Source organism: Zosterops lateralis (genome assembly GCF_965231275.1).
Source record: "Zosterops lateralis genome assembly, chromosome: 13".
Classification (NCBI taxonomy): Eukaryota; Metazoa; Chordata; class Aves; order Passeriformes; family Zosteropidae; genus Zosterops; species Zosterops lateralis.
This window is the reverse complement of record NC_139773.1, coordinates 3,597,166-3,623,481: the sequence shown is the minus strand read 5'-3', so window position 1 is coordinate 3,623,481 and position 26,316 is coordinate 3,597,166. Positions and strand designations below refer to the sequence as shown.

At 51.3% G+C, this 26,316-nt stretch overlaps 1 protein-coding gene across 1 annotated transcript; it reads left to right on the top strand.

The window, feature by feature from the left end:
* Positions 1-1,767: 1,767 nt before the first annotated feature.
* Positions 1,768-24,521, top strand: LOC310914796 (mucosa-associated lymphoid tissue lymphoma translocation protein 1 homolog). Its single transcript, XM_083871208.1, has 14 exons — positions 1,768-1,815; positions 2,101-2,219; positions 2,398-2,551; positions 3,035-3,213; positions 4,160-4,256; positions 5,865-5,894; positions 6,661-6,864; positions 11,093-11,270; positions 14,322-14,396; positions 14,993-15,120; positions 15,366-15,497; positions 15,611-15,762; positions 21,053-21,178; positions 23,221-24,521. Exons 1-14 carry the CDS (start codon positions 1,806-1,808, stop codon positions 23,581-23,583), a joined length of 1,947 nt encoding a protein of 648 aa, XP_083727334.1. The 5' UTR covers positions 1,768-1,805; the 3' UTR covers positions 23,584-24,521.
* Positions 24,522-26,316: the final 1,795 nt, after the last annotated feature.

Sequence of the window (26,316 nt, the reverse complement as noted above, 5' to 3'; positions counted from 1 at the left end):
GTGCCCTTCCATGCTTCCCCTAGGAAGTGACATCCCTGATGGCCTCACTTTTCCTTGGTCAGCCCATAGCTACAGGATAGAGAAATTCCAGCAGCAGAGTGAGAGTCTCTCACAGCCTCCTCTCTAACCGGTCCATGGTCCCCTTCATGCTGAAGTCCTGGTCCTTGCCTGGCACCATGGGAACCTGCTTCCTAGTTCTATTAACGTGGGGAGAAGCCAGCCAGATGAGAATTTGTCTGCCCTGAGAATAGGAACCTTGTCACTGCACATCCTGAGCCCAGACCTGCTTCGTTCTTCTGAGCTTTGTGTCACACTCCCTTCCCAGTCACTTGAAAGTTCTTTGGGAATGACAATCAGTCAGTCTCTGGCCACCCTCTGTCCTCTCCATTCACCATTTCCAGCAAATTTCCTTGTGGTCCTGCTGCCTCTGGAAAAGGCGATGAGTTTTGGGTTAACGAGCCTGACCTTGCCCTAACCTCACAAGCGCAAGTCTCACTCAGCACAGCTCTGTGCACTCCTCCACCCGTCCCTTCTCTCCCAGACGGGCTTGTGCAACCTCCCGAGGGCTGGCCCAGCATCACTTCCCCCGGGCCCTCGTGACGCCCGGCCCAGCTGGCGGGGACTTCTCGCAGGAAGGGGGTTCTCCCTCCCCTGGGAGTGCTGGCTCCACCATGAACCTTTCAGGCCCTGATCCCCAGGAGAGACGTGAGTGCGGCCGTGGGGCCTGGGGGGTGAGGGTGTGGGCAGGGTGGGTGTGGGCAGGGGGCAGGAGTGGCCGTGGGGATGAGAGCCTGGGTGGCATTGGGGACACAGAGAAGGACACCTGGGGACACACGGGGAGGACACCAGGGGGGACGTGGGTGAAGATGGGGCAGAGGACACTGGTGGGGAGGGAGGTGAGGACACCTGTGGGGATATATGGGCAAGTGTACCCACAAGGTGTGAATACCCCTAAGTGCTGGGAGAAGGGGAGGACATCTGTGAGCAGAGAGGCAAGCACAGCTGTAAGGAGAGGAGGGGCACTGAGGGGAGCGGGGGAGCACACTCCTGGTGAGTAGTGGAGGTCACCGGTCAGAATGGGGGGGACAAGGACTGTTGTGGGGACTGGGTGAGGTCACCAGTGTGGAGGGGGGTGAGAACACCTGTGGGGAGTGAGTGAGGATATTTGTGCGCTATGGACAAATACACCTGTAACCGGGGGGGACGGGGAGGGGTGAATGAGGGCGCGGTCAGCAGGGTCGGTGGGCAGGTCACCCGTCAGGAGTGTGGGAGGGGGGCGAGGTCACGGTGGGCCTGGGGACACCTCTGGGGAGGGGAGAGGTCACTCGTGGGCATCGAGCTGGGGGCACCCTTGGCATCCCGGCGGGGGGCGCCTTCTGCAGCGTCCCGTCGGAGCGGTCCGGTCTGGTCCGTGCCGTGCCGTGCCGTGCCGTGTGGGGCCGTGCTAGGCCATGCGGAGCCGGCCTGTCCGTGCCGTGGCGGGCCATGCGGGCCCGGTGGGAGCGCGGAGTCGCGGCCCCGGCGCGGGGCGGTGCCGGGCCCGGCGCGGCGGGCGCGGGGCGGGCCGGGAGCGCGGAAGTGCCGGGCCGCGGGGCCGGCGGCAGCCGAGGGCGGGCCCCGGCCCGGCACCGCTGCCCCCAGCCCGCCATGGGCCGCCGCGCTGGCTGAGCGGCCCCTCGCCCGGCCCGACCCGCCCCAGCGCCGCCGTCCCTCGCCGCAGGTGCCGCCGCCGCGCCCCGGGGAGAGGAACCGCCGCGGGCCCGGCCGGCGGCCGCCCAGGCCGGGGAGGAGCCGCCGGAGAAGCGATGCAGGAAGGTGAGTGGCCACGGGGCAGTGACCGGGCCAGCCCCCAGGCACTTGCGAGAGTGCCCAGAAGAGCCCCATGTCATCCATCCGTCCACCCATGCTCTTGTCCATCCGCCTACACACCCACCATCCATCATTCTCTGGGCACAAGAGCATCCCTGTTCTTCCAGTCTTCCCTGCCTGCTGGGATGGGTGTCCCTCTTGGAGCCCACCGTGCTTGGCCCCTGGGTGAGAGTGGGATGCTGTGCTGTGACTGCAGTGTTGTTCCTCCCTCCACGTGCTGTTTCTCCACAGCCATTGCCATAACGGAGCAGCCGATCTCAGTCTCTGTCCCGGTGGGATTCTCTTTCACGCTGCGGTGCCGAGCCCAGGGACGCACCTCCCTGCAGTACCAGTGGTTTTGTCAGCACCAGGTAAGGGTGGCCCTGTGTAGGGCACCAGGCTGGCTCCTTGCACACAGCGGGGGAGCTGAAGGAATGGAGGAAACCAGGGGTTTTCCACTTTTGTTGCTCTTACAAGGGGCTTCCTGGTGCCTTCTACTGCCAGCAGTGAGGAGGGAATTGCTGCCCACTGCCTGTGTTTTCCCTTTAGTCTGACTGCCGCCTGATTCCCGGAGCAACCGACCAAGACTTGCCCATCATTGCAGAGCAGACCCAGCTGTACACCTGCAGAGTCAATGACCTCCACAGAAATGCTGTCTTCTCCGACTGGGTGAAGGTTGAGGTCCATCAGTGTGTTGCCAGAGGTACAAGGCTGTCTTTTACCTTCTTGATGTATTATGGAATCACAGAGCAGTTCGGGTTGGAAGGGACCTTCAAGCTCATCTTGTTCCTCCCCCTGCCATGAGTTGCTCATGGGAGCAACCTTTCACTAGACCAGGCTGCTCCAAGCCCCGTCCACATGCACCTGCACCTCATGCTTGCAGTGGGTTTCCCAGAGTTATTCTGGATATTGGGACTGGAAGAACGCATCTGGCTACTTCAAAGCTGTCCAAAAATAACTTGGGGTGTGGTTTACCTTAGAATGTTGACTGCACCTTTGTCAGGAAAGGGCGAGGATCAGGTTTGGGAAGCCAGAGGCAGGGCTTTGGTGTGGCCTTTACTATCATAGGCATTGCTCCCAAGGTTTCCCCGCTCCCCAAGGAGAAAGGTGCAGTACTGATAATCGAAAATGGTGTTGTTTGTTGTCCCTGTGGAGGGAGGACCAATTTTGTCCTGCTGCCTTGCAGGTTTGCCCCCTCGGCTGTGGCAGGGAGAACCAGTGATTGTGCTGAACCCCAGCGAGCAGCGGGTGGAGGTGGGGCAGCCCCTGCAGCTGCACTGTGCTGCCATGGGGGTCCCGGCCCCCAGCTACCAGTGGTACCGCAACGGCAACCTGCTGGAGCAGCAGAAGAGAAAAAAACTCTGGGTAAGGTTTTCTGGGGAGAGTACAGGAGCTTTGGGTGCTCAGATGGGTAATGGGAGAAGCTGATTGCAGGGTTGTGAGAAAGCCCTCCATGTATCACCCCGCTGCTTTGATAGCAGGCTGAATGGCTCTGTGTGAAGGGGGAATGTGTTTTATGGACTTCTTTCAAAGTTGTGGGTATTCCTCGAAGAAGTAACCAATCCATAGATGCATCAAGGGCTCTCAGCACATCCCTTGTAACCCTTCTATGCAGAGACATGAGAACAGTTACTCTCTGTGTGTGGAGGGGACTGCGGATTGATGGAGCTGCAGGAACGCTGTCTGCCTGCTGGAGACCTGGAAGGAAATGTGGTTGGTCCTGACAGAAAAGAGTCAGGAATGCAATAGAGGGGCTGGCTTTATTTTGTGTCTCTGGCTGAGTCTAAATCGGTGCTGTCTTCTTGAATCAAGAATGGAGATTTCCTTCCAGGGCATCACCTGAAGGGCACAAGGACAAGACATCAAGTCTCTTCTCAGTAGTGGTTGATGGTATTACAGATGGTCTTAGACTGTATTACATGGTGGCCTTAGATTGCAGTTCTGATGGGAAAGTTCAGTCTGGGCACTAAGAAGAGGTTGTTTTCAGAGGTGGATGGTGCTGTGCTGGAGGCAGAAAGGCAGCAATGTGCTTGGAGGTGTTCAGGGCTTGAATAGACAGAGGTATGGCCACCCCGATTCAATGGTGGCTTTAGTCCCTCTCTGAGCAAGATCCTGGGCTAGAGAACCAGAGTCCTCACCAGCTGTACTGCTCTGGTTCTTGTGTCTGTTCTGATTCTTTGTGAGGCAAAGTCTCTGCAAACAGCAGGAAAAATACTTTTTATTCTATGAACACAAGTGCCTTGGGCACATCCTGGCAGGGAGTTTCAAACTTTTGCCATAAATAATGTGATTTAACTTTTGATCTGCCTAGATCGCCCACGCCAAGGTCAGTGACTCCGGCACGTACCTCTGCTGTGCCTCCAACAGGCACGGAGAGCATTGGACCAACGCCGTGGACGTTCACATCGGTGAGCAGAGCCTGCCCACGTCACTTTGCTGCAAAACACCTGGTGGCAGATGTAATTAGAGGGGATAAAGGAATTTGGGGCTCTCTAGAGGTGCCAAGCTGGTGAACAAGGACCATGATAAATGGGATTCCTCGATACTGAGGCTCTGAGGGAGCAAAGGGAGCAGCAGCTGGAAAACCCCCTAAATGCAGTGATGCTGTGTGGCAGGTGGGATGCTGCTGGGCCCTGTAGTGTGTCTGGCACCTGCTGTACAAGGGCAGCTCAGTGCTCTCAGCTGCTCCCTGCTGTTTCCTTGCCATGCCAAGGTGCTGCTTTCACAGTTCCAGGCCAAATCACAGCAGGCTCCTGTGGCCATATCATTTCCAGTCTTGCTGACATGAAGGGATGTGCTCGGACACAGAGCTGGAGAGAATGGTGTTTATTTGGGAAGGTTCAGGCCCCTTGGGCTAGCAGCTCAGGGCTGATGCTGTGTGAATGATGGATCCCAGGGGGAGGATGTGTTCCCAGAGCCTCCACCTCTGGCTGCTTTGGCCCTCTGCCTTTACCTTATGTGAGGCAGGAATAACACAGCCTGATTTTGCTGGCTCTTTACTCCACCTAGAGATTTTTCTATGCCATAAGCTTCTTATCCTGCCTTTTAGGCTGGCTTTAAAATTTCTCCAAAGTGGAAATTGATCTTGTATAGCCAGGGAGGACTCTGCCTGCCTCCTCACAGCTGGCAAAACACATCCTGGGACAGTGAGAAAAGGACACCAGACTGGGTTGAGTTCAATGTGTTACTGCTGGGGAGCTTTTACAGGTGCCTCTGTCAGAGGTGGAAAAGGATGAGTGGTTTTGTTCTGCAGCTTTTTAGGCATCTCTCATGCATCAGTAACTCTGGTTCAGGGTCCAGAGGTCTTCAATACCCATGAAATTTGTGCATTTTATCTTTCATTTCTTCTTTTAGAGCATGTAAGGGTTCTAGAATTTTCTCCTGGGCTGGATTTTAAAATTTATTTCTGATTGAAATAGGAAAAGCTGGAGCTGTTAGAGCAATAATGATTTTAAGAGGCTGGAAGTGCTCAGGCAGGAGAGCTTGTGGACTAAAGTGAGTGGCTTTTCTGAGCCAGAACTGCTAAAACAACAGGGAAAGGCAGAGCAGGGAGATAAAAAACTCTTGGAATATTATTGTAATCAAAAGCAAACAGGGTAACTTCTTCTGCACTGGACATTTCTGAGGAGAAGCTCTGTTTTGGAGCTTTTATTGACCTTGAGTCATTGTGTTTGCTTTTGCTGCAGAGGTAGCAGCTGAGTCACATCAGGTACGAGCTTTTCCATGTTGACCCTCCTTCCCTGGTCTGCCACTTCTCCAGGCTTTGCTTCCTAGCTGCTCAGGGTATCATAAATCAGGCTAGATTTCATAAATCCTCTTAACATCAGACCAGTGTCTTTAAGGTTAGCAGTCAGGCTGTGAAGGAGTTGCCTGAGGAATGTTGCTGGTGCAGATCCTCTGTGTGTTTGATCCAGCTGTGCATTGTTGGGGATATTGGAGCAGAATTCAAACCTGGCACTGGGTGCTGGGCCAGGTTCACTGAACCCAGGCTTATAATTTCCCTCTTTCTTTCCCAGGTAGTACATGTGGCTCTGGAAAGTTTTTTGGTGAGTACTGTCATCTTTTCTTCCTGAGCAATTATTCCCTCAATTAAAAGCCAGGCTCCAGGGTGGATGGAAGAACAAGAATGGGAGCACTTTTTCTGCAGAGAAAAGCCTTTATGACTACGTTGCCACAGGCTCTGCACTTTTGGGTTAGAGCTGCACAGCATGAGTCCCATCCCCTGCCAAGCCCTGATCTTTTTCAGCAAGTGGAGTAAGATTATTCCTAATGAATAACTGAATCTTAAGCTCTGTGCCTGTGAAATGATTTTGAAAGTGTTGTTCAAATGACAACTTATGCCTACTTGAAATACCTCCTCAGAGCAGGGCAAAGTTCCTCACTCCCACTGCCACTGAGAGATGTAAATCCCTTTTTTTTTTTACAATGGGAGGTGGGGATAAAATCAAAGCAGGAGCCGTGGATTTCCCTCCTTTAGCCCTGTGAGGGAAAGGACCCCTCGGCCTGGGTCAGTGAGTCCCCCTCCCATGCACCACTGGCACACCAGACCTGTGGTCACAGCAGGGCAGGTAGAGCAGAACCTCTGCGTTCCTGGGATTTTGGTTGTCAAGTGAAAACTTTTCAAGCCTTTCTGTCAAAATGATTGTGTATTTTGTCAAAGTACTCCGTTGGGTGGTCCAGGCTTGCAGCAGCCTAGGGTCTATCCTTGCTGCCTCTTTCCTCAGATTGCCCATATCCCCACTCCGACAGGAGGAGGTGAGATCTTGCATCCTGCTGAGCATTTTCAGCTTTTTCACTTGGTGTTTGTTTTAGCCACAGGCAAAATAGCACTTTTAGTGGGCAACAACCGCTACCAGCATCACCCCAACCTCCTGGCTCCTGTGAGGGATGTGTTTGAGCTGAGTCGTCTCCTGAAACATCTGGGCTTCCAGGTTGTCTCCCTGCTGGATCTGAACAAGGCTGAGATGGCCACAGCAGTCAGTCGGTTCCTGCAGCTCCTGGGGAAGGGAGTCTATGGTAAGGCCAAGCCAGCTCAGCCACCTGCCCATGCTGAGTGGGGATTAGGCAATTTTCTGAACAGCTATTGAATTAAAAGAGAAGAAATTGAACGTTGATGTCTCAGGGGAGACCGGCCTCAGTACCAGGCTTGGCAGGAGCCCTTGGGTAAGCGTAGTTTAGTTTTGGCAGGTTATATCAGGTGAAGTGGATGTTTCCCCAACACGTGGCTCACCTCCAATCCCAACAGCATCGCCTCACACTGAATTTTTGGGGAGCCAGTGCTTCCAATAGTGTATGGGAAAGGGGGTTTGATTTTTCTTGGATAAAAGAATTGAGAAGACTGACTGATTGCTCCTCCCCTGAGTCATGTGTGAGGAGAGGAGCTCCTTTTGAGCCCTGACTGCTGCATCTGCTCATGATTTCCTTGTTTCTCTTTCCTGAAGGTCTAATTTGGGCCCCTGATAACCCTTTTGCAGAAGAGCATTCCCAGCTGCAGGTGGCTTTGAGGTTGGGTTTTGTGCTTAATTGGGCACTGTGCTCAGTGTAAGGAAGTGTTCCTCAACCACAGACTCAACCAGCAGATCTTGTGGATCACAGGTGTTCAGATTTAGTGGTGAAAAGTAGCATCTTTGGGGGCCCTGAGATTGTTCCAACCTGACTAGACATCCTGAAAACACCTTGCAGGTGTTTTTTTTTCCTTCCAAACCTCAGTGTGAGGCTTACACCTCTGGGTGCTGAGTGGCACCCAGACAGTGAAAGTCAGCGTGGGCCGATTCCAGGCTAGCATTCAGCATGAGGTTTGGAGGTTGTGCAACAGATGGGGACCTGGCCAGGAGGTAAATGCTGCACAGCCACCTTGTTCTGGAAAGCACTGACTCATCAGGGGAGGCTGAGCTGGTGGGAAGGGCCATGCACAGTCCTGGTGCTACGCCTGAGTGCATCACCTATGACAGCATATTCCCATGACTTCACTTGCAGCTTCCTTTTGTTGTTGCTCTCTGAAATCCTCTTGTATCCTAGGCTTTACCTCCTCTCCCAAGCCAGAGTCATCCCAGCTGCCATTCTTACCCTTTATCCATGGCATGTGAGCACCAAATGGCATTTTATCCATGGCCCTTCCTAAGCACTGGAGAGGAAAAAAATGCTTGGAAACAGCAAACCTTTCATATTGTCATGCTTTATTTAAACTGCTAGAGCTTTTCTGCATTCATGGCCTCTGATCCTGGCAAAATTGATGTTGTGTGCTGTCAGGAAAAACATTAATAGCTGAGTTGAGTGTTTGTGAGGCAACACCTGCTTAGGTTGAGGTTTTCTTAACAGCTCTCCAGGCTGAGTGGTGTGCTATTCTTTGAAGACAGTGAACCCCAGCGTGGGCTGGATCCAGCAGTGATTGAGTCCAGGATTCATGCCACATTCACTGGAATCCTGATTTAATGGTGGGACATTAGGTCAGGCTGCCTGCTGAGTGTCCCAGCTGTGGTGAGGTAGCAGCTCCAGGAATAACTCAGGCAGCCTGCTAAAGACCCCAGAGGTGCCTGTGACAGCCAGTCCTGTACGTCCATGTGTGTGTTGGACATGCTCCTGTGGCATCCCAGTGTTCTTGAGGAACCTGGAGGTGCCACCTCCTGTGTAGCAACCACCAGAGCTGGTCAGGAGAGCTTTGTGTAGACATACAGAGGGAGGAGAGGGCTGACTGGTGAACATGAACCTCCATGGGTTGGTGCTCATTGCCCATTGTTGTGTGGTCTATGCTGATGAGAGCAGTTGGGCTTTTTGGTCTCTGTCCCTCCAGGAACTGTAGGCTTTTGTGAGTCTTTCTTCCACATCTCCAGACCATCCCAGCACAGCTCCCAGGCCTGGATCCTGAAGTTTTCAAAAAAACAGTGGATGTGGCATTGCATGATGTGGCTTAGTGGGCGTGGTGAGATTCAGTCCAAGGTTGGACTTGATGATTTTGGGGGTCTTTTCCAACTCCAATTATTCTATGTACGGAATACGTTCACTGTATGGACGTGGTGGGTTATTGGGCTGCTTTTCCTCCAGATCTCATCTTAGAAAAGCTGCATAGAATTTTTGAAGGCCACATCCTCTAAGTGATGTAATTATTCCACCCTCAGGCAAAAGAGGAATCCCCGTGGATGTTATTTTGAGCATCCTAAAAAGTCACAAATCAAAAAACTTACATTGAAAATGCAACGAGAGCAGGAAATTGTGAGCGGAATACTAGGAATATGGAGTCATGTCTGTATTAAGCCTCATGCTGACATTTCCTGCATTTTAAGCAGTGCTCAGAGCTTCCCCTTTTTATTTTGGTACTCAGAAGTTTTTCTGTGATGAGCAGTTCTGACTCATACGATGTGGGAAGAACTCAGAATAAAACATCCCTTCCCTTCTCTGGGCAAATTGTTGACTTTCCTGCTCAAGAGGAGAGATTCAGTCCAGAAGAGGTTGGAGAAATTGCTCAGGTGATGTGAAACTCACCTTTTTTGATTTGAACACCAGTCTTTGTGGTTTATGTAGCATAGGGAGCACTTGGTGGTACATTCAGGTAGTCAACAAGACCTCAAAAGTTAGAAGATTTAAGGATTTAATCATTCATTGTGGGCTTTCCTGTTACATTTCCTTTTTTTTTCTGAGTCTCAGTGATGCTGCCTGGTAAGAGATGTCATCACTTCCCTTGCATATACAAGCAGAGGGACAAAAGCCACCAGTGCTCAATGGCTCAAGGGTTCCAACCTCCATTTAATCTTTCTAGAAGGCTTCCTGCTTTCCTCTTAGGGGGGGCGGGTTTGTGGCTTTGGTTTGCAAGTTACGAAAGTTTAAAGCTTCTGCAAATCAGAGCCTGCTGCCTCTGGCTGGTGATCCACAAGAAGAGGAACCCAAATCTCATGGCACCTGTGAAAATGGCCATTTGAGAAACTTTCCATTGTCCCCTGAGAATAGAAACCAAAGGTGACTCAAGGTCTTTTTGACTATGAGATCATGTTTTCCACTTTCCACATGATGAGATCATGCTTTCAGCCCTTCAGCTTCTGCCCCTGTTACTGCATCCTTGCAGAATCAGACCAAAGTGAGTGTCCTCCCAAGTCCAGGGGCAGGAACAGCAGAGGAAAAATAGAGGAGGTTACTCACTGAACTGTGGGCTTTGGCACTGCATCTGAGTGAAGAATTTCTCCTGCTGTTGGCTCTTAGCTGCTTTTTTTCCATTTCTGACCTCTCACTCTTCACTGTCCCCCCGTTGCAGTAACACAACTCCACATCACCTCGCAGAGCTATTTTTAACCCATTTCAATTCCCCAATTTGGCTTTCACCAACCAGCAGCCCCCAGGCAGTGTCACTGGTTCCTGGGAGGGGTAGCCAGCCACTGTGCAGCTTCCTTTTGAGAAGCTCCAGCCTGTTTGGGGATCCCCGTGCCAGCCCTGCACTGAACACAGGGCTTGGAGAGGAGCCCCAGCTTAGGCTGTGCTAAGCTCCCCAGTGGGATGGCTCTGTGTTGCCATCTCTTGGGAAGGCAAAAACCATTACTAAAGTTTCATGTGCTTAAGAGTAAAACCCAAAATTCTTGTTGAGTCTTGGGCTTCCCATCAGCATCTGCATGAGTCTGATTCGTCCCCAGCCTAACAGGGCTGGTGCCTGGTTTGAAGTTGTTGAAGCCCATGATCCTCATGTTCTGGACATCTGAAGAACTAATCTCTCTCTGTATCTAATTTTTCACCAGCTTATAGGTGTATGAATACAGGCAGACCTTTGAAACTGAGAATGTTTCCCATCACCTAAAATCAGTTGTAAGTCTCTTCTCCATAACTAGGAAACTGAGGAGCTTCTTATTTTAATGGCTGTTGATGTATTTTCCATCCATTCTGTTGCCTTATTCCTTCGAAGAGCTGAGCACCAACCAAAACATTGTACAATGGTGAAATTCAGCCTGGCAGGTACTGAGCCTGGATGTTGTAGCACAGAGGGTTTGGAAGCCTGTAAACCCAGGGCCTTCAGGACACAAACAGTGCAGGAATCCACAAGTACAGGAGAACCTCTTGGGGCTGCTTCCAGCTCTAATGAAGGGAACAAATTGGGAAAAAGTTGAAATTGTGAGGTCAGTGTAGCTCCAATTCCATAGGAGCTCCTGGTCTCGATGTGCCCTGCAGCAGTATTCCTTCAGGACAGGAGGCGGGATGTGGCCATGGGGAGCTGGTTACAGAACTGCAGGTTGGCATCTTGATTCATCCTCTCCTCTCCCTGTTCCAGCTGTGTTCTACTATGCTGGGCACGGGTACGAACATCTGGGGAGGAACTACATGGTGCCTGTTGATGCTCCACAACCCTACGCCCCTGAGAACTGCATCAGTGTGCAGAGGATCCTCCAGAAGATGCAGCAGCAGCAGACAGCCCTGAACATCATCCTGCTGGATACCTGCAGGAAGTGGTAGGGGCCTCTTCCCCCTTCCTCACCTGGGCTGGGTGTTCTGGGGGCTGGGGGAGGGTGGCCATCCTCAGCTGTGGGTTTTGGCAGCCCCTGTGGTTGCCACGTGCCACGTGGTGCTGCTGAGCCTCTGCCAGAGGTTATTGATCTGTGCCATAAAATCAATCCCATTGTCAGGTCCTGCAGGGTGTCCTGGGGGATGGGTCAGTCATGTATTGGTGCAGAGGGCATCAGACCTGGTCTGACATCTGCTGAAGACCCTCCTTTGGTTTTTTGAGGTGAAGAAGCCTGGCAAATGCAGGCAGGTTTCCTCAAGCCTGTGGAGGGATTGCTCTGCCTGGCATAAATTGTTGGCTGAAACTCAGTAGAGGGTTTGTCTTCTGTGTTGCAAGCCTGATCCATCTGACCTGATCTTGCTGATTGTGTGCTTTCCTGGTCCATATTTCCCACATGCTCAGGCTGGGAGTGTTCAGTTCACCTCTCTTCTCCTGGCTGTGTTCTTGTTAACACGTGTGAGAAGAGTGCAACATGACAGGGGAAATATTTTAAGCCCTGCTACTTGTTTTTTACTGGCCTTAAATCCTTCTGAAGTGGTCATGTTGTGAAGCTGCTGCTGCTGAGGTCAGAGATCAGCATTTTCCCATTTTCTGTGGAAAACCCATCATCCTCCCTTGGCCTGCAGACTTCTCTCCTGCTGCAGGAAATTACTACTTGTCCAATTTCAGCAGAGGTGGGTGGATTATTGTAGTAGAAGCTGTCATTAGTTCATTTAGCTCTGCTCCTGAGGCAGATTTACAGGTCAGAAAAGACCTGGAGAGCGAATGTGGCAATATCTCTTTGTGCTGTGGTTCCTGCCCTAAGAATTGGAAAGACAACAGGGCTTTTGATACCCTGAGAGAGCTGCCAGCCCCTGGAGAGATGATAAATTTTTGATGCCTTTTAACTGCAGTGGTGGGGCTGCTTGCTTTGAATAGCTTAAAGCTGGCTGTGCTGGGACTTGTCCCACAGCTCTGCAGGAGCTTGATGTCCCTTGATGCTGCCCTGAACTCCCCAGAGTGGAGCATCCCCTTTCTCCCTTCTTGCTGGCTGCTGAGAGCAGAGTGTGTTGCTTCCCTGGCACACCTCCCCAGGGTGATAAGAGGCAGGGGATGGCCTGGGTCTCATGGATACTCTGCTCTGGTGCAGCTCTGGGCTGCTGGTGTGCCATCTGAGGGCAGTGTGTGATGGAGAGGCAGTATGGGGCTGCACAGGGACCACCAGTGGAAGTGTTAACAATCTATAAACCAGCTTTTGAGCTGCTGCCTGTCTCCCTTTGAGCTGCTGTCTCCTTCCTTGGCATTGCCATTGGTTCCTTTGCTCAGTGGAGTCTCAGTGGTGCTCTGGAAGAGGATGCAGTGTGAGATCTGCTGTTACATTTAGGCAAGGTTGTGCAGCTGGTTTTCTCCCTCCTTCCCCAAAGTTCACACTCCCCTTTTCCACAGCAAGCATAGCACTTCATGCAGTGGTTGTTATTAACCCTGTTCTTGTGGGGGCAGGAGCTCTCTCCTGAGCTCATTTTTTTCTCAAAAAGTCACCATTTCAGCTCAGGAAAGCATTTGTATGTCATAGCTCTGTGTGTTTACACCACTGTAAAATAAGGCTCCCAGGGCCTCCTTTCCCAACACCAGTCCCAACACCTCCTGGTCAGGCTGATGCTGCAGGTCTGTCAGCAGCTCATTCATGAAACTGTGTCTGTGCTAACAGGGAGCTCACCCAGAGTTTCTCCTCACCCCATGTGTTGGCATCAGAAATGTCAGGGTGGTGAGAAACACGTCTCCCTTTGCCAAGTGGGAGCAGATGCTCAGCCTTAGCAGGGGAGAAATCAGAGCACAGAGCCTGTGTGTAGCCTCATACATTTATGTGCTGATTTTGGGCGGATGTGATTGCCTTTTCCAGGAACTCCCTGATTTATCCTTGGACCTGGAACCAAAGATTTCTGCATTAAATTAAGAGCAGTTGAAGAGCAGATAAATCAATATTCAGATTTAGAAACGTGTCTCCTTTCTCCCATTTTCTCTTCTGATCATCTTTAGGACAACTTACCCAAGCTAGTTGAATTCTGCCATTAAACATCTCCAGACTGCGCCACCAGCAGTAGGTGACGTGCTGGCTGCTGGCAATACCCCTGTCCTTCCTGCTCTCCTTAGTGTGCCAGCTCCAGCCCTAGGACACTGGAATTGGATGAATGACACACATGAATTACGTGGACTGGTGCTGCCTCTGTGCCTGGTTCTTGTTGCTGTGTGACTGGTGTGAACTGGAGGCAGCCTGTCCCACACTGTCAGTCTGGCTGCAGTCAGATGGGCAAGGTTTAACCATTCAGTGCAACAAAGATACCTTTTTTGTTGGAAATCAGATCCTGTCACCATGATTTTGGAAATAATAGGGGCTATGCTCATTCAGCTGCATTTAGACCGAGGTGCTAGGAGCAGTTTTGGGCTTTGAGACTCGTGTGTGTCCTCATCCCATCTCTTAGGGTGATCATTCTGTCTCTCAGGGTGATTTGGGGGTGTATCATCCATAGTCTGCTTTGGTTCTCCAAGGCAAAAGTGTGTGCATGGTCCGGAAGAGCCCGTGGGGTGTTCCAGACCCCCAGCAAAGACAACTGAGCCGTAACCATGGTGCTGTGCACCTCTGACCCCTTGAGGGACAGTTGTCCATTGGGCCATGGTGAACCTGTGTATTCTTTGCACTCGGTGCTGCCTGGAGTTGTTAAAATCCACCCTCTGTAGGGAGGTGGCGACATCCACCCTCAGCTCCAGGTTGTGCCACAGCTTCAGGCCCAGGGCAGGGAGCAGCTTACCAGTGCAGATAAGTCACAGCTGGGTAGACCTGCTCCTTTCCCTGTGGTTTGGGTTCTTGGTGGGACCCCCAGCTTTAGTTTCTGGTTATATCCGAGGTCAGAGTTGACGTTACTGCTGTCCCTAAGAGATGGACATGAGGAGTGTGTGGGATTTGCCCCCTCCAGTGGACAGATGTCCTCGACATTGACTTGTGCCTTTGCCTCCTCTCCAGGTACAACCCAGGATGTGCCTTGTCCCAGGTGCAGCCACTGGAGCCCTGGGGAAACACTGTCTATGGCTATTCCACGTAAGTGATTTCACCATCCCCACACCCTCACACAGGACCAGACTCTGGCATAGCCCTGTCTCCTCTCATCCTTTCATGCATGGGGAGGATGCTGGAGAGGGCTTATTTCGTGTTCCCTCTGGCTCTCACCATCCATTGCTGGGTTTGCTGTTCAGGCACTTCTGTCCTTCCTGCTGCCATCAACCTGTGCTTTAGTTACAGGTTGTGTGTGAAGGTGACATCAGCTCCTGTCACCTGTTCTTTGCCTGATACCCCAGGTGCATGTCCCATGAGCAGCCCACCCAAAGCCTCCTGAGATGCTGGGTGTTATTGACTGGTCAAGTGCCAGTTCCACTGACTTTTCACCTTCATCACCCTCCTGGGCTGGCAAAGGAGACTCTGCTGTCCTATCCCATTCTCTTCCACTGCTTTTTCCCATCCTGTGGCCTGCCCATCCTCTCTGGGGCAAAACCAAAGCACTTTGTGTTATTCCTTGAGAAGCTCACTTTGACCCAGCCAATAGAGTCTGGATGGAGTTGGCCACCCCAGACTCATCTTGTACTTCACGCCCAATGAAGAATTGCAAGGACTCTGAAGAAATATCCTTACTCTTGCAGGAGTGAAGATGCAGAAGCCTATGAATTGCAGGATGGGGAGTTCAGCTCTGGGATCTTCATGAAATACCTGAAGAAACACATTCTGCAAGAGAAGAAGGTTACACACATGCTGGAGGATGTGTTAGAAGGTAAGAGAAGCTAGAAACCACTCACTTCAGTGGCAGAGGTGAGAAGAGACAGCGGACACTGAGCGCCTCCACGTCATCCCATCCCATTCCAGCCAGCCCACCGTTCTTCCCTAAAATCCAAATCACAGGCCATGTCCCATGGGAGTAGCCTTCGAGGAGCATGGAGACATTCCTGTAGGCCTGAAAGGCAGGGAGATCAATAAGGAACCTGGAATGATCCTTGTGCTTCCAACTCTTTCCCACAGACATTGGCCGTGATCCCCTGGTCACTGGGAAGCAGGTGATGGAGATCAAGCACACTCTGAAGGAAGCTCGGTCCCTGACGGACCCCATCTGTCCCTTGGGAGCAGCCACGGAGCCCTGGGGACATGGCCAAGGTGAGCCATGCAGGGTGTGGAGAGGAGGGAGCTGCCCCTCAGGGACACTGCTGTGCAGGGAGGTGCTGACAGGACCCTCCAAGGAGTTGATTGTGCTTGAATTTCCCTTCCAGAGCTGCCGAGCAGAACGGTCACCTTCCCATGTGGAGTGCGGGTGGAGCTCCACTTCCTGCGGCTCTTCTCCAACCTGATGTTCGTGTGTGCCAAGCCACAGCCACCCCTGGCCCACATCACTGACCCCCAGCTCCTGCTCCACCAGCTTGCCGTGAGTGCTCTGGCCAGGCCCCTTCCTGGGCTGCTTTCCCCAGGTCACAGGTGGGGAGGGTGGTTGGGCTGAGTCTTGAGGGCTGGGAACGGCTGATCCCAGGTGAAAAAGGATCCCCTCCTCTGCATACACCTCTTTGAGGCTCCTTCCACATCTCAGTGGATTCCCTGCCTTGCTCCTCATGCACTACAAAAAAGATTTGGCAGCAGTTTGATGCCTTAAACCAGTTATCCCTCAGATTGATTTCTGGCCTGCCTGATTAAATTATTGCATTTAATCTGATTGAGGCCAAGAGCTATTCTGTTTTCTGTGTTAGAAAGTAGGTCTGGCTTTTTCACTTATGCCTTCTTTATTCTGCTGTGCTAATATATCTTAATGCAACAATATATTCCTTCCCAGCTGAGCTGTACCAGGGTTCCTTGAACCCTTTCTCAAACCTTTTCTCACAGACCATGTGCCCAGTGTGGGCTTTACTGATGGTCTCCATGCCACTTCTATGGATTTAATTTGCTGCTCCTTTCTGTAACCATCTTCCTTGTTTTCTGTAGTCCTTCTGCTGAAGTATAGCTCATTTGTGGTGGATTTTTTGGCCCTTGTTTCCCATGGAGGGACACTGCTCCTCAGCACATTGGGGTCACTGATGCAGCGTGGTGTATCCAGGAGGTTTGGAGCCTGATCCTGCCCATTCCTAAGCTGCAGCATCGTTTCCCCTTGTGAGCATTATGCATGAAAATTGTGTCTGTGTGTGTGAGCCTGTATTTGTGTGCTTTGCCCTGTATCAGCCACTGGGGGGAAGGGGGGACCCAGCTGCCTGCTCCTGCCTCTGGAGCTGTCTCAAGGGGGATCAGGGAGACAAAAAGGGACCCCAGTACAGCCAGATCCCTCTTCTTGTCCTAGTGCACGGTGGAGCTGGCTCACACTGAGCTCCAGTGCTGTCTGCAGAGGCAGCAGCATGTCCTTCCTGCCCCACCTCAGACATCACAGCAGCCACCCTACCCCTGTGGGATCCCTGAGATGCCATGGGGGGCACTGGGCTCCCTCTAGGCTCCTGCCAGTGCTCTTGGGGGATGCTGAGGGCTGCTGGGGGCCCCCTAAACCCCACATGCATGGCTGAGCTGCAGGAGCTGGAGGCTGAAGGCCAACAACAGCAGGCTGAATGTGAGGTTGTAAGCCCTGGGGATTGATCCCAGAGAGCTGTTTCATTGAGGAGATGGGGAGTGTAGGAAATGAGAGTTTTCCCAACATTTGCCACATTCTGGTTATTAAAGGGACTTAAATGGGTTTGCTGTGGGTTTGCCAGGAATAATCACGATGGAATTTTCTAGCATTGATCCATTTTCTTTAGTTGTCCCATATTCCCTCCCATCCTGTGTCGTGCCTGACTTCCATTTTTACCTGGCAAGCACTGCCTTTAGAGGGAGAGGCTGCTCTAGCATATGACCCAAGGTGTTCCTATATTTTTTTCTCTATACTGTTTAAATCCTTACTTTTTAAAAACCTTTATGTTGGATCGCCTTGTTTTCCAGACACTTGATCTGGAGCTGTTTGACATAATGGCCTTGCCAGTCAACCTTTCTCCAATTTATTTAGAATATCCCTATTTCTGGGCCAGCTAAATCCTGATCTTGCCAATTCCTGGACACCATCTTCATTAAAAAACACATCCCAACACGGGGAAAGGTTTATAAATAATTATGGATTGTCTAAAAAATTAATTTAGAAAATCCTTTTCTCCATTTTTCCCTATACAGCCAGAAATGATAAAGGGGAGTATGGTAGTGAATTAGCTTATGGAACAGGAGGCTGTGGAGGCTGGGAATTTAGCTGACTGCAGATACTTGTGGATAATGAGTTGCTGTCACCTGACAGGCTTTGAGTCCCATGTGTCAGGGCTTTAATTGATCCCTTGAGATCAGAGTCATGGAATGTTTGGGTTTGGAGGGGATCTCTGCAGATCATCCACTCCAACCCTCCTGCTAAAGCAGTCACACCAGGCTGCTCCTTGCCCAGGTGAATGTCTTGAAGGTCAGTAGGCTGGAGAACCGTGTGTGTGGGGGACAGCCCTGGAGAGCTGATGTATTTTCAAGGATCCTGATCAACAGGGAGTCAAGAAATGGCATCAGGAAGCCTGCATGGGTTTGCTGGGGACTCCAAACTGAGCTCACACATGAAAAGTTGTGCGAGAGGTGGAAGCAGGGGCAGGTAGTGTAAGAGGACTATAGAGATGGGGCTCAGAAAGCTAAAGCCCATGTGGAGCAGCATCTGGGGACAACAAGGGCTTCTACAAGTATCTCAGGACTCCTAAAACCCTGAAACTAAGGAGAAGGTCTGGAGCGAGGGAGAACTTGGAGGGGGAGCAGGACCAGGTCAGGGAGCACCAAACCAACTCGACATTTAGAAACACCCAGGACCTGATTGGTGCACCCATGGGTGCTGAGGGAGCTGGAGATGACTGTGAGCACGCTCTCCACCTCCTCATGGTCTTCCTGAGTGCTGGAAAAAAGCCAGTGTCACTCCTGCCTTCCAGGAGGGCAAGAATGAAGAACTGGGGAGCTCCAGGAGGGTCACCCTCACTGTGATCTCGGAGAAGGTGACAGAGCCAATAACCCCTAAACACAGAAAGCACAAGGAGGTGACTGGGAGCAGCTAAAGTAGGTTGCAAAGGGCCTCCATGCCTGATAACTTGATGCTTTCTGCATCAAAGTGACAAGCTCAGGGGACAAGGCAAGGGCAGTGGATATTATTTATCCTCCATCCATGTCCAATTCCAGCTCCTCAGCATAAGGGAGACAGGGACATACTGGAGAGACTCCGGTAAAAGGTCTTGGAGATGATGAAGTGGTTGAAGCACTTCCCTTGGAAGGAAAAGCTGGGAGAGCCAGGGCTGTTCATCCTGTGGAAGGACAGGCTCAGGAAGAACTCATCCAGGTCTACACATACCTGCAGGGAGGGTGCAAAGAGGAAGGAGCCAGGTTCTTCCCAGTAATACCCAGTGCCAGGACTGGAGGCCATGGACACACACTAATACACAGGAAATTCCACTTAAAACTAAGAGAAAACTCTCTTTCTTGGAGGGTGATTGAATATGTTTGGGCTTTTTGGAAAATCAGAGCTGTTGGATTGGTTTTTATTTTCACTGATGTTCTTATTAAATATACAGATCCCATGACACCAAGTGTCTCTGCAAGGTACTACAAAGCAGATTGTAGAAGGATTTGGATAAGTGAAGGTACAGTTTGAGGCCAAGGCTGTTATTCAGCAGATGCAAGTTCCTGCACGTGAGCAAGAATAAAAATAGTGTCAGCATGGGATGGGCAGTGAGTGGAGAACCAGTTCTGGTCGGAGCCCAAAACAGCTGAAGCAACAAAAACAGGGCACAAAACTGTGGCAAGGTTGCAAACAAGAACTCTGAGATTTGTGTGAGATCCTGTCTGGCTCTCCTGGCTATTGCTGGTACACTGGGTCCAGTTTTGGATCCGTGCTTCATGGAAAAGAAGTGTGCCAACTAAAGCACAGACAAAGTAATGAAAGGAAGGAGCAAGGCAATTGTAGTTTAGGCAAGAAAAGCAAAAATGTTGATTTTTACGGGGCCTTGAAATCTATAAAAAGTTGTTTCCAACATGCGAGTAAATCATGCTTTGAATTGCAGGGAAGAAGTTCCAAAGTGGGGATGACATTCTCCCTAACCTCTAATTTAACCCTGCCCCTACATGGGAGGCTATTCCTCCCTTGTCCTGTCACTCCAGGCCCTTGTCCCCAGTCCCTCCCCAGCTCTCCTGGAGCCCCTTTAGCTCCTGGAAAGGGCTCTGAGGTCTCCCTGAAGCCTTCTCTCCTACAACTGAATATCCCCAGCTCTCCCAGCCTGGCTTCAGAGCAGAGGGGCTCCAGCCCTCAGAGCATCTCTGTGGCCTCCTCTGGACTGGCTCCAGCAGCTCCACATCCTGTTGGACCCCGGGCTGGAGGCAGCTCTGCAGATCAGAGCATGTGCTGGAGGGTGGAGCTGGCTGGACACAGCAGGGCTGTGCCCTCCTTTCTGCAGCCATGCTGCCAAAGCCCTGTGTCAGCAGCATCTGCTTCCTGCCTCTTTGGTCTCCAGGTTTAGTCTCCATTCACTGGCCTGATCTTCTCCAAGCTCCCTCTAGTTTATCTTTCCAGTAATGAGCTGCCAAGTGCAGAGATGGATTTGGCTTTCTCTTGCACAGAGATAAATGATGTTTCCTCAGCCTCCAGTGACCTGCTGCATCATGGATGGTTCTACTCCTGTTCCACCAGCCTTGCATGCAGGGGTGATCCTGATGCCTGCAGATACCAGCCAGCATTTGGGATCCAATGTTTTTCCTCATACTGTCCTGGCCAGAACCAAATTGCTTTGGCTGCTTGCAGGCAGCAGTTCAGGGAGGGCCAGGAAGAGCTCCCAGAGCTTCTCCAACTTCTACCTCCCCAAATACCCTAACAGCCTCCTTCACCAGCATGCCCAGCACAACCTCTCCTACTGAGGATCACACTGGGATGGTTGCCAGAACTAGCTGGCAAAGGGAAACCTTCTGTAAGGGGCTGGTAGACTGGTCTGTCACCCAATCTGGAGGGCTCAAATCCAAAGCAAGAAGGACCTGGTCACAGCCCCAAGGCTGCCAGAGCTTCAGGAGCATTTGGACAATGCCCTCAGACACAGGGTGGAATTCTTGGGGTGTCTTTGCAGGGCAAGGAGTTGAACTCAATGACTTTTGTGGGTTCCTTCCAACTCAGGATATTCCATGATTATAACTTCATAAGGCCTTTATTCCCTTGTCTCTTCCTGGGGAATGAGTGGCTCCACAATTGAATTGATAGTGAAGAGTATCTCATAGACACAGTGCTGTTTTGCTTAAATTTGAGTAACTCAGCAAGAATTGGCAGTTCTGTAGATGGTGAGGGGCTAAATCAGTACTCAGCACAACTCAGAGCTTCCAGCTGTGGCTTTGGAAAACTTGCTCCCTCCATGACACACTGCTGACGCTACTGGTAGTTGTGATACCAGCAGGTGCTGCTTTCTGCTCTGCTGAAAATCCCACTGTACCCCATTTTTCACAGTAAAATGTACTCAGGGTCTTCTCATTGATATGCACAAGGCAAGTGTGTAAAACCTCTGCATTCCTGTTGCTTTCTGTAGTGCTTCCATTAGGATACACAGCATTTCCACCAGGCAATGTGTTAATCAAAGCCCTGAGCACATGATTGATGGGCAGTTGTGCCTCAGTGCTTCGTGCTGATGCTGAAATTTCCTTGCATTTCCTCTTGTTTTCTGACCCAGGAGACGGATGATGTGGCCATCCAGAGGGAGAGCTGTCTGGACCATGTGGAGACTCTGCTCGCCTCCGTGTACAAGCGAGATGAGCTGGACTGCGTCTTCCAGCTCTGTGCACTGCAGAAAATTCAGGTAGAGAGTAGCCAGGTGCAAATTTCCACAGTTCTCCTGCACTCTCATGGAACTGGTATCCCCGTTCACATGGCTGGAGCTGGATGTGCCTCTCTGACCACGTGTCTGTGTCAGTGTCACATCCAGACCAAAGAGGGGCTTGCTGATCTCCAACACACAAAAGCCACCCTATTTACAGAATCACAGAATTACAGACTGGTTTGGGTTAGAGGGGGACCTTAAAACTCATCTCATTCCACCCCCCAACCATAGGCAGGAACACCCTCCACTATCCCAGACTGCTCCAAGCCCTGTCCAACCTGGCCTTGGACACTTCTAGGGATGGGGCAGCCACAGATTCTTTGGGCAACCTGTGCCAGTACCTCCCCACCCTCACATGGAGGAATTGCTTCCCAATATCTGATCTAACCCTGCCCTCTGGCAGTGGGAAGCCATTCCCCCTTGTCCTGTCACTCCAGGCCCTTGTCCCAAGCCCTTCACCAGCTCTTCTTGAGCCCCTTTAGGCACTGAAAGGGGCTCTGGAGTCATCTTGGATTCTTCTCCAGGCTGGACACACCCAGCTCTCCCAGCATGTTTCCATAGGAGAGCACTGTCCTTTCACCTCACCTTTTCCACCTCAGCAAAATCTTTTCTGATTTACAATCAGGCTGCAGAACCTGAGTGTGGATGCTCTTTGCTTTTGTGTTGTCTCCCTGCCTGACCTTCCTATCAAAGCTGACCCACAGCAGCCTCTACTGGGAGCAGAGAGAGGCGTCACCAGTCATGGACTGTTCTATTTTTCTGTGCTGCCTGGCCTGGGAGGCTGCTCTCTGCCCCATCAGCCACGGGGAGGTCAGACCTGCCCAGTTATTTCAGGTGGAGGAATGTCTCACTAGGCTGTGTGTTTTGCCTGAGAAATGAGCTCATGGGCTGGCCAGGATCTCCAGTCATCAGAGTAACACTGCCAAGCCTGATCCAAGCTGTGCCTCTTTGGCACATTTCAAAACACCCTCAAACTATTTAAAGACCATGAGAGAAGCAGAATTGCTTGTCTCCTGGCTTGTCTCTCCTCAAACAGCAGTATGCACCTTGTTTATACTTGGATTTTTCTTCCTCCCCTAACACACAGCCAGTGGATCTTACACCAAGTGCTGCTCTCAAGCTGCTGCCTGGATCTGCCTGCAGCAAGTTCTGCTTGGTCTGTACGTGATGTGCTTCAGCATATGGCAGTGCTTTCAGTTCTGGACTGTTCCTGAAGCTCTTTTCTTAACCTTTCTCAGTTGTTCTGCATTGCTTTTAAGTGCAGACAGGAGACCTGAACCAGGCATTGCCTGCCAAAATCATCTTCTTCCATTATACATCTTCCTGCACTTTACAGGTGTTTCAGGCACAGTGCCGTGTCTTTTCAGGGGTTTCACTGCCATGAATGTGGTTATTCTCTTATTTCTTCATCTTCTATAAAATTCTAAAATAGTGCTAGGCTGTCAGTAGATCCCTGGGGAGCACTGCTGGTTAAAGCTGTTGGCTTTTACCGTGTGAGGTGTGTTTTAGTTCATAGAATCCCAGAATAATCTGGACTGGAAGGGACCTTAAGCTCACATGGACCTAAATGGGCAGGGACACTTCCACTAGATCAGGGTGCTCCAAGCCCCATCCAACCTGGCCTTGAACACTTCCAGGGCTGTAAGTGGTTCATGCTTTCCTCTCCCATGGGCGTTAGTGTTGGCTGTGGTGCAGCTGCTCCTGCTCCCCCATGCCCATATCCCCGGGGCGATGCTGGCAGTGACAGTGCCCTGGTGGAGCTGATGGGATCCCACATGGCCTGATCCCAGGAGAAGTCCTGAAATCCAGAGTCCATGGCTGAGGCCTGCAAGCATTGTGAGCTGTATGAGTATGTACAGCTCATTTTCTCTGGCAGTAGTGTTGCTCCATCGTGCCACAGCATGGGGCTGTGAGCCTGCACAGCAGCCAGCCAAGGCTCCTTTCTGGCTGCAGCAGTAGGAAAGCTCTGCTTCCAATCCAATTCTCCTGTTCACTTTGCCTTCTTTGCTCTCCCCTTGCAGACAGATGTGGTCCTGCAGTTGGATTTGCATTACATCCTGCCAAGCACAAAACAGAGGACTTGTGAAAGCCTGCAAGTGACTCTCCACAAATCCCTGCTGGGGCAGTTTTTCAGCCAGAGGAATGACTCCCAGCCTGGCTCCCAGCGAGCTCCTGCCCGCACGGGCAGCGTGTGCCTGCAGGACGCGCTGGTGCTGGGCACGGACCCCAAGGGACAGGGCTCCCTGAGCACAGGCTCTGCTCCCAGCCTGCCCAGCAGCAGCCCCTCCACCTTCAGCAGTGAGCCCGAGGAGAACGATGAGAGCGACCTGGGAGAGCTCTGCTTGGCCCTGCTTCGGGCTGGCCCGGGGCAGGATGGGCCCTGAGCCTCAGCTGCTCTTTAAATCCAGGCCTCGATTTGAGTGCTAAATCTGTCAGGATCCATCAGCTGCTTCCCAGCCTTGGCATCGCCCTGTCTGAATGAGGCCAAGGCTGCTTTTTTGGAAAGGTTTCTCCTGTCTGCACCCTGTGATGTGCAGGGCCTCAGTTCCCACAGGGAACATTCCCTGTGCCGTGGGAGTGCTGGGATCAGTGGGGAGTCATTGTGGTGTCTGGCAGAGGACACGGGCACCCAGCAGTCATAACACGGCTGGGCAAAAATGGTGTTGCTGCAAGGCAAGGGCACGGGCTGATATTTTCTGCCTGAAAACAAATCTTGCTGCATTGAATGTGATGAGAAGCCCACAAACACTACAGGACCCCTCTGGCTCAAATCCCAGCCACGACTGCTGGATCTCACCAACCTGTGCAAGGGACACAGGGCTGCACCTCAGGAACCAGGTGAAATAGTGTAGGCTCTGCACAGAGTCCCAGTGTGGATTCCTTCCCATGCCTGTGTCAAAGCAGGTGTTAAGTTATGCATTTATGTATTTCTGAAGCATGTATTTATAACGGGGAAGGGAAACAGTGGCTTGCCAGGAAAAGGAAAGTCAGATGTTCCATCCAGTGTGTGTTTACATTGGAGACTGGTGTTCCACTGGACCAGGAATAGTGTCCAGGCAGGTGCACTGACACCTGCCCCTTCCAGCGTGGTACAGGGGCAATAAAGGGTGTTCAGCCCTCTGCAGTTCCGAGTTCTCAGCTGCAGAATGTCCTACAGGAGAGATAGAATGTACCAGGATTGAGAAGGGATAACCTCAAAAATGTTATTATTAATGCAAATTGTTTTGTCTGTGTGCCTGTCTGTGCTGTGGGTAACCTCAAGCACTACATGGAGAAGCAGCTGTCCGGGGAGAGCCACAGGTGAACAGGGACAGCCTGGGTGGGCACAGGCCCCTCCCTAACATGTTTGATAAAGGAGATTGCTCAGTAATGGCCAGTGAGTGACCCTAGGGAAGCGTGGGCTCTCCATCTTTGGAGGACAGTTCACTTTGGACTGTAGAAGGTTCCAATGACCTGATCCAGGCTGGCTGAGGGCTGGACCAGAGACCACTGGAGATCCCTTCTGGCTGCTGTGGTCCTGTGGAAGAAAGAGCTTAGAGGGCAGAACTTCTTGAGAGGTCAGGGGTGTAGCAGGGTGGGGAGAATGCCCAAGCTCTGTCTTGCTTTGGGTTGGAGGCAGAATTTTCTCAGTTTTGCTCTCCTTCAGCAGTGAAGATACAAATGATACATCCCTCTCTGTGGTGGCAGTTGCAGCATAGAAAAATCTGAAATGTTGCCTCCAGATAAAGCATTCTACGAGTGCTGGAAACCTGTCCAAAGAGAACAGAGGAGGCTTTTATTCTCACAGTGAGTAGAGCCAAGGGAAAGAAGAGGGGCCCCCAGCTGGCTGCAGACTAGAAAGCCTCCTAGAAAAAAAATCTAAAGCTCAAAAAAAGAAAATATTCAGAGGATGTAGTTTAAATAAGATGGGCTGATGGAGAAGCTAAACCAGAAAATAATAAACTAATTTCAGGAAGAACCAAAGATCAACTCAACACCAGCAGCCACTGGGAACAGGTCAGTGGGATTGTCTCAGCAGGCATTTAGGAGGAGCTGGGGCTCTCGTTGCCTCTGTGAGGATTATTCACACCCTCCTGTGCTGTTGAGGCACAGCTTGTTCTTGGCTCACATTATCATGCCAAGTGTCATCTAATCTGAATATTTCTCATTCGAAGCAAGGCTGTTTATTTTTCTGAATAAAACACTATTGGTGTTTTTAATGCACAAAGCTCCACGTGGCTCTGAGTTAACTGTGTTTATTTTTCCTCTGATTGCCAAGGTGTAACTTAATATTGATCTGCTGGGGTTTCATGCTTCCAGCTTGAGCTTCTGGGCTCTTCTGGGTGAGCATTGTTTCTTTTTTTAGGTAACTAAAAATACTGAAGTTTGGATTTAGAAGGCGGATCAAGTGACAAGATAGGATGAAATTATGTCAGGTGAAATGTGTGGATGGAAAAAAAGTCCTCACTCATTGTGATTTGTCCATCTGTTTTGTAAGTGTGGCTCTTGGGTGGCTTAGGAGGTCTCCTGTCTTGGTGCCAACCACAGCATTTGTCCCTGTCTTCAGTTCTGCTGCTCCTCCAAGGAGACCCTGCAGCCAAGCCCAGGAGAACCACCACATTCCCATGGTGGTTCATTCCCTGGTGTGGTTTGTCATATCTTGGAAAGGTGGACTTGGTGCCCTGAGCCTCAGCTGGAGTAATTTTAGGAGGGGATGGAACTATGGATCCTTCATCCCCAACTTGACATGTGAAATCCTAACTCCCTCATGGTGGTTAAACTGTTTAGTGCTAGTAAATTTTCCTGGAAGTCTATGTTTATATCTCCCAGCATCCAGGACAGACAAGGCATCCCAAGGTTACATGTGTCTCTTAGCCACATCCTTTCCATTCTGCACCTTGGGCTCCACAACCCAGGGGGCCACCTGGAAGGGTGGGAAGGGAGGAGTGCCCAGGCAGCAGCAAAGTGGGATCAAGACATCAGTTCCAGTTTACATTCCCTTTCTACCTCCTTACCTTCCACAGCCATTGCCCTCCACTTCTCTTCCTGGGCCAATCTGTGCCCAGAGGCTACAAACAGCACTCGCAACCATTTTTGTAGGTAATACTGGTGCTTTCCTTCACCCAAGTCTTTAAAAA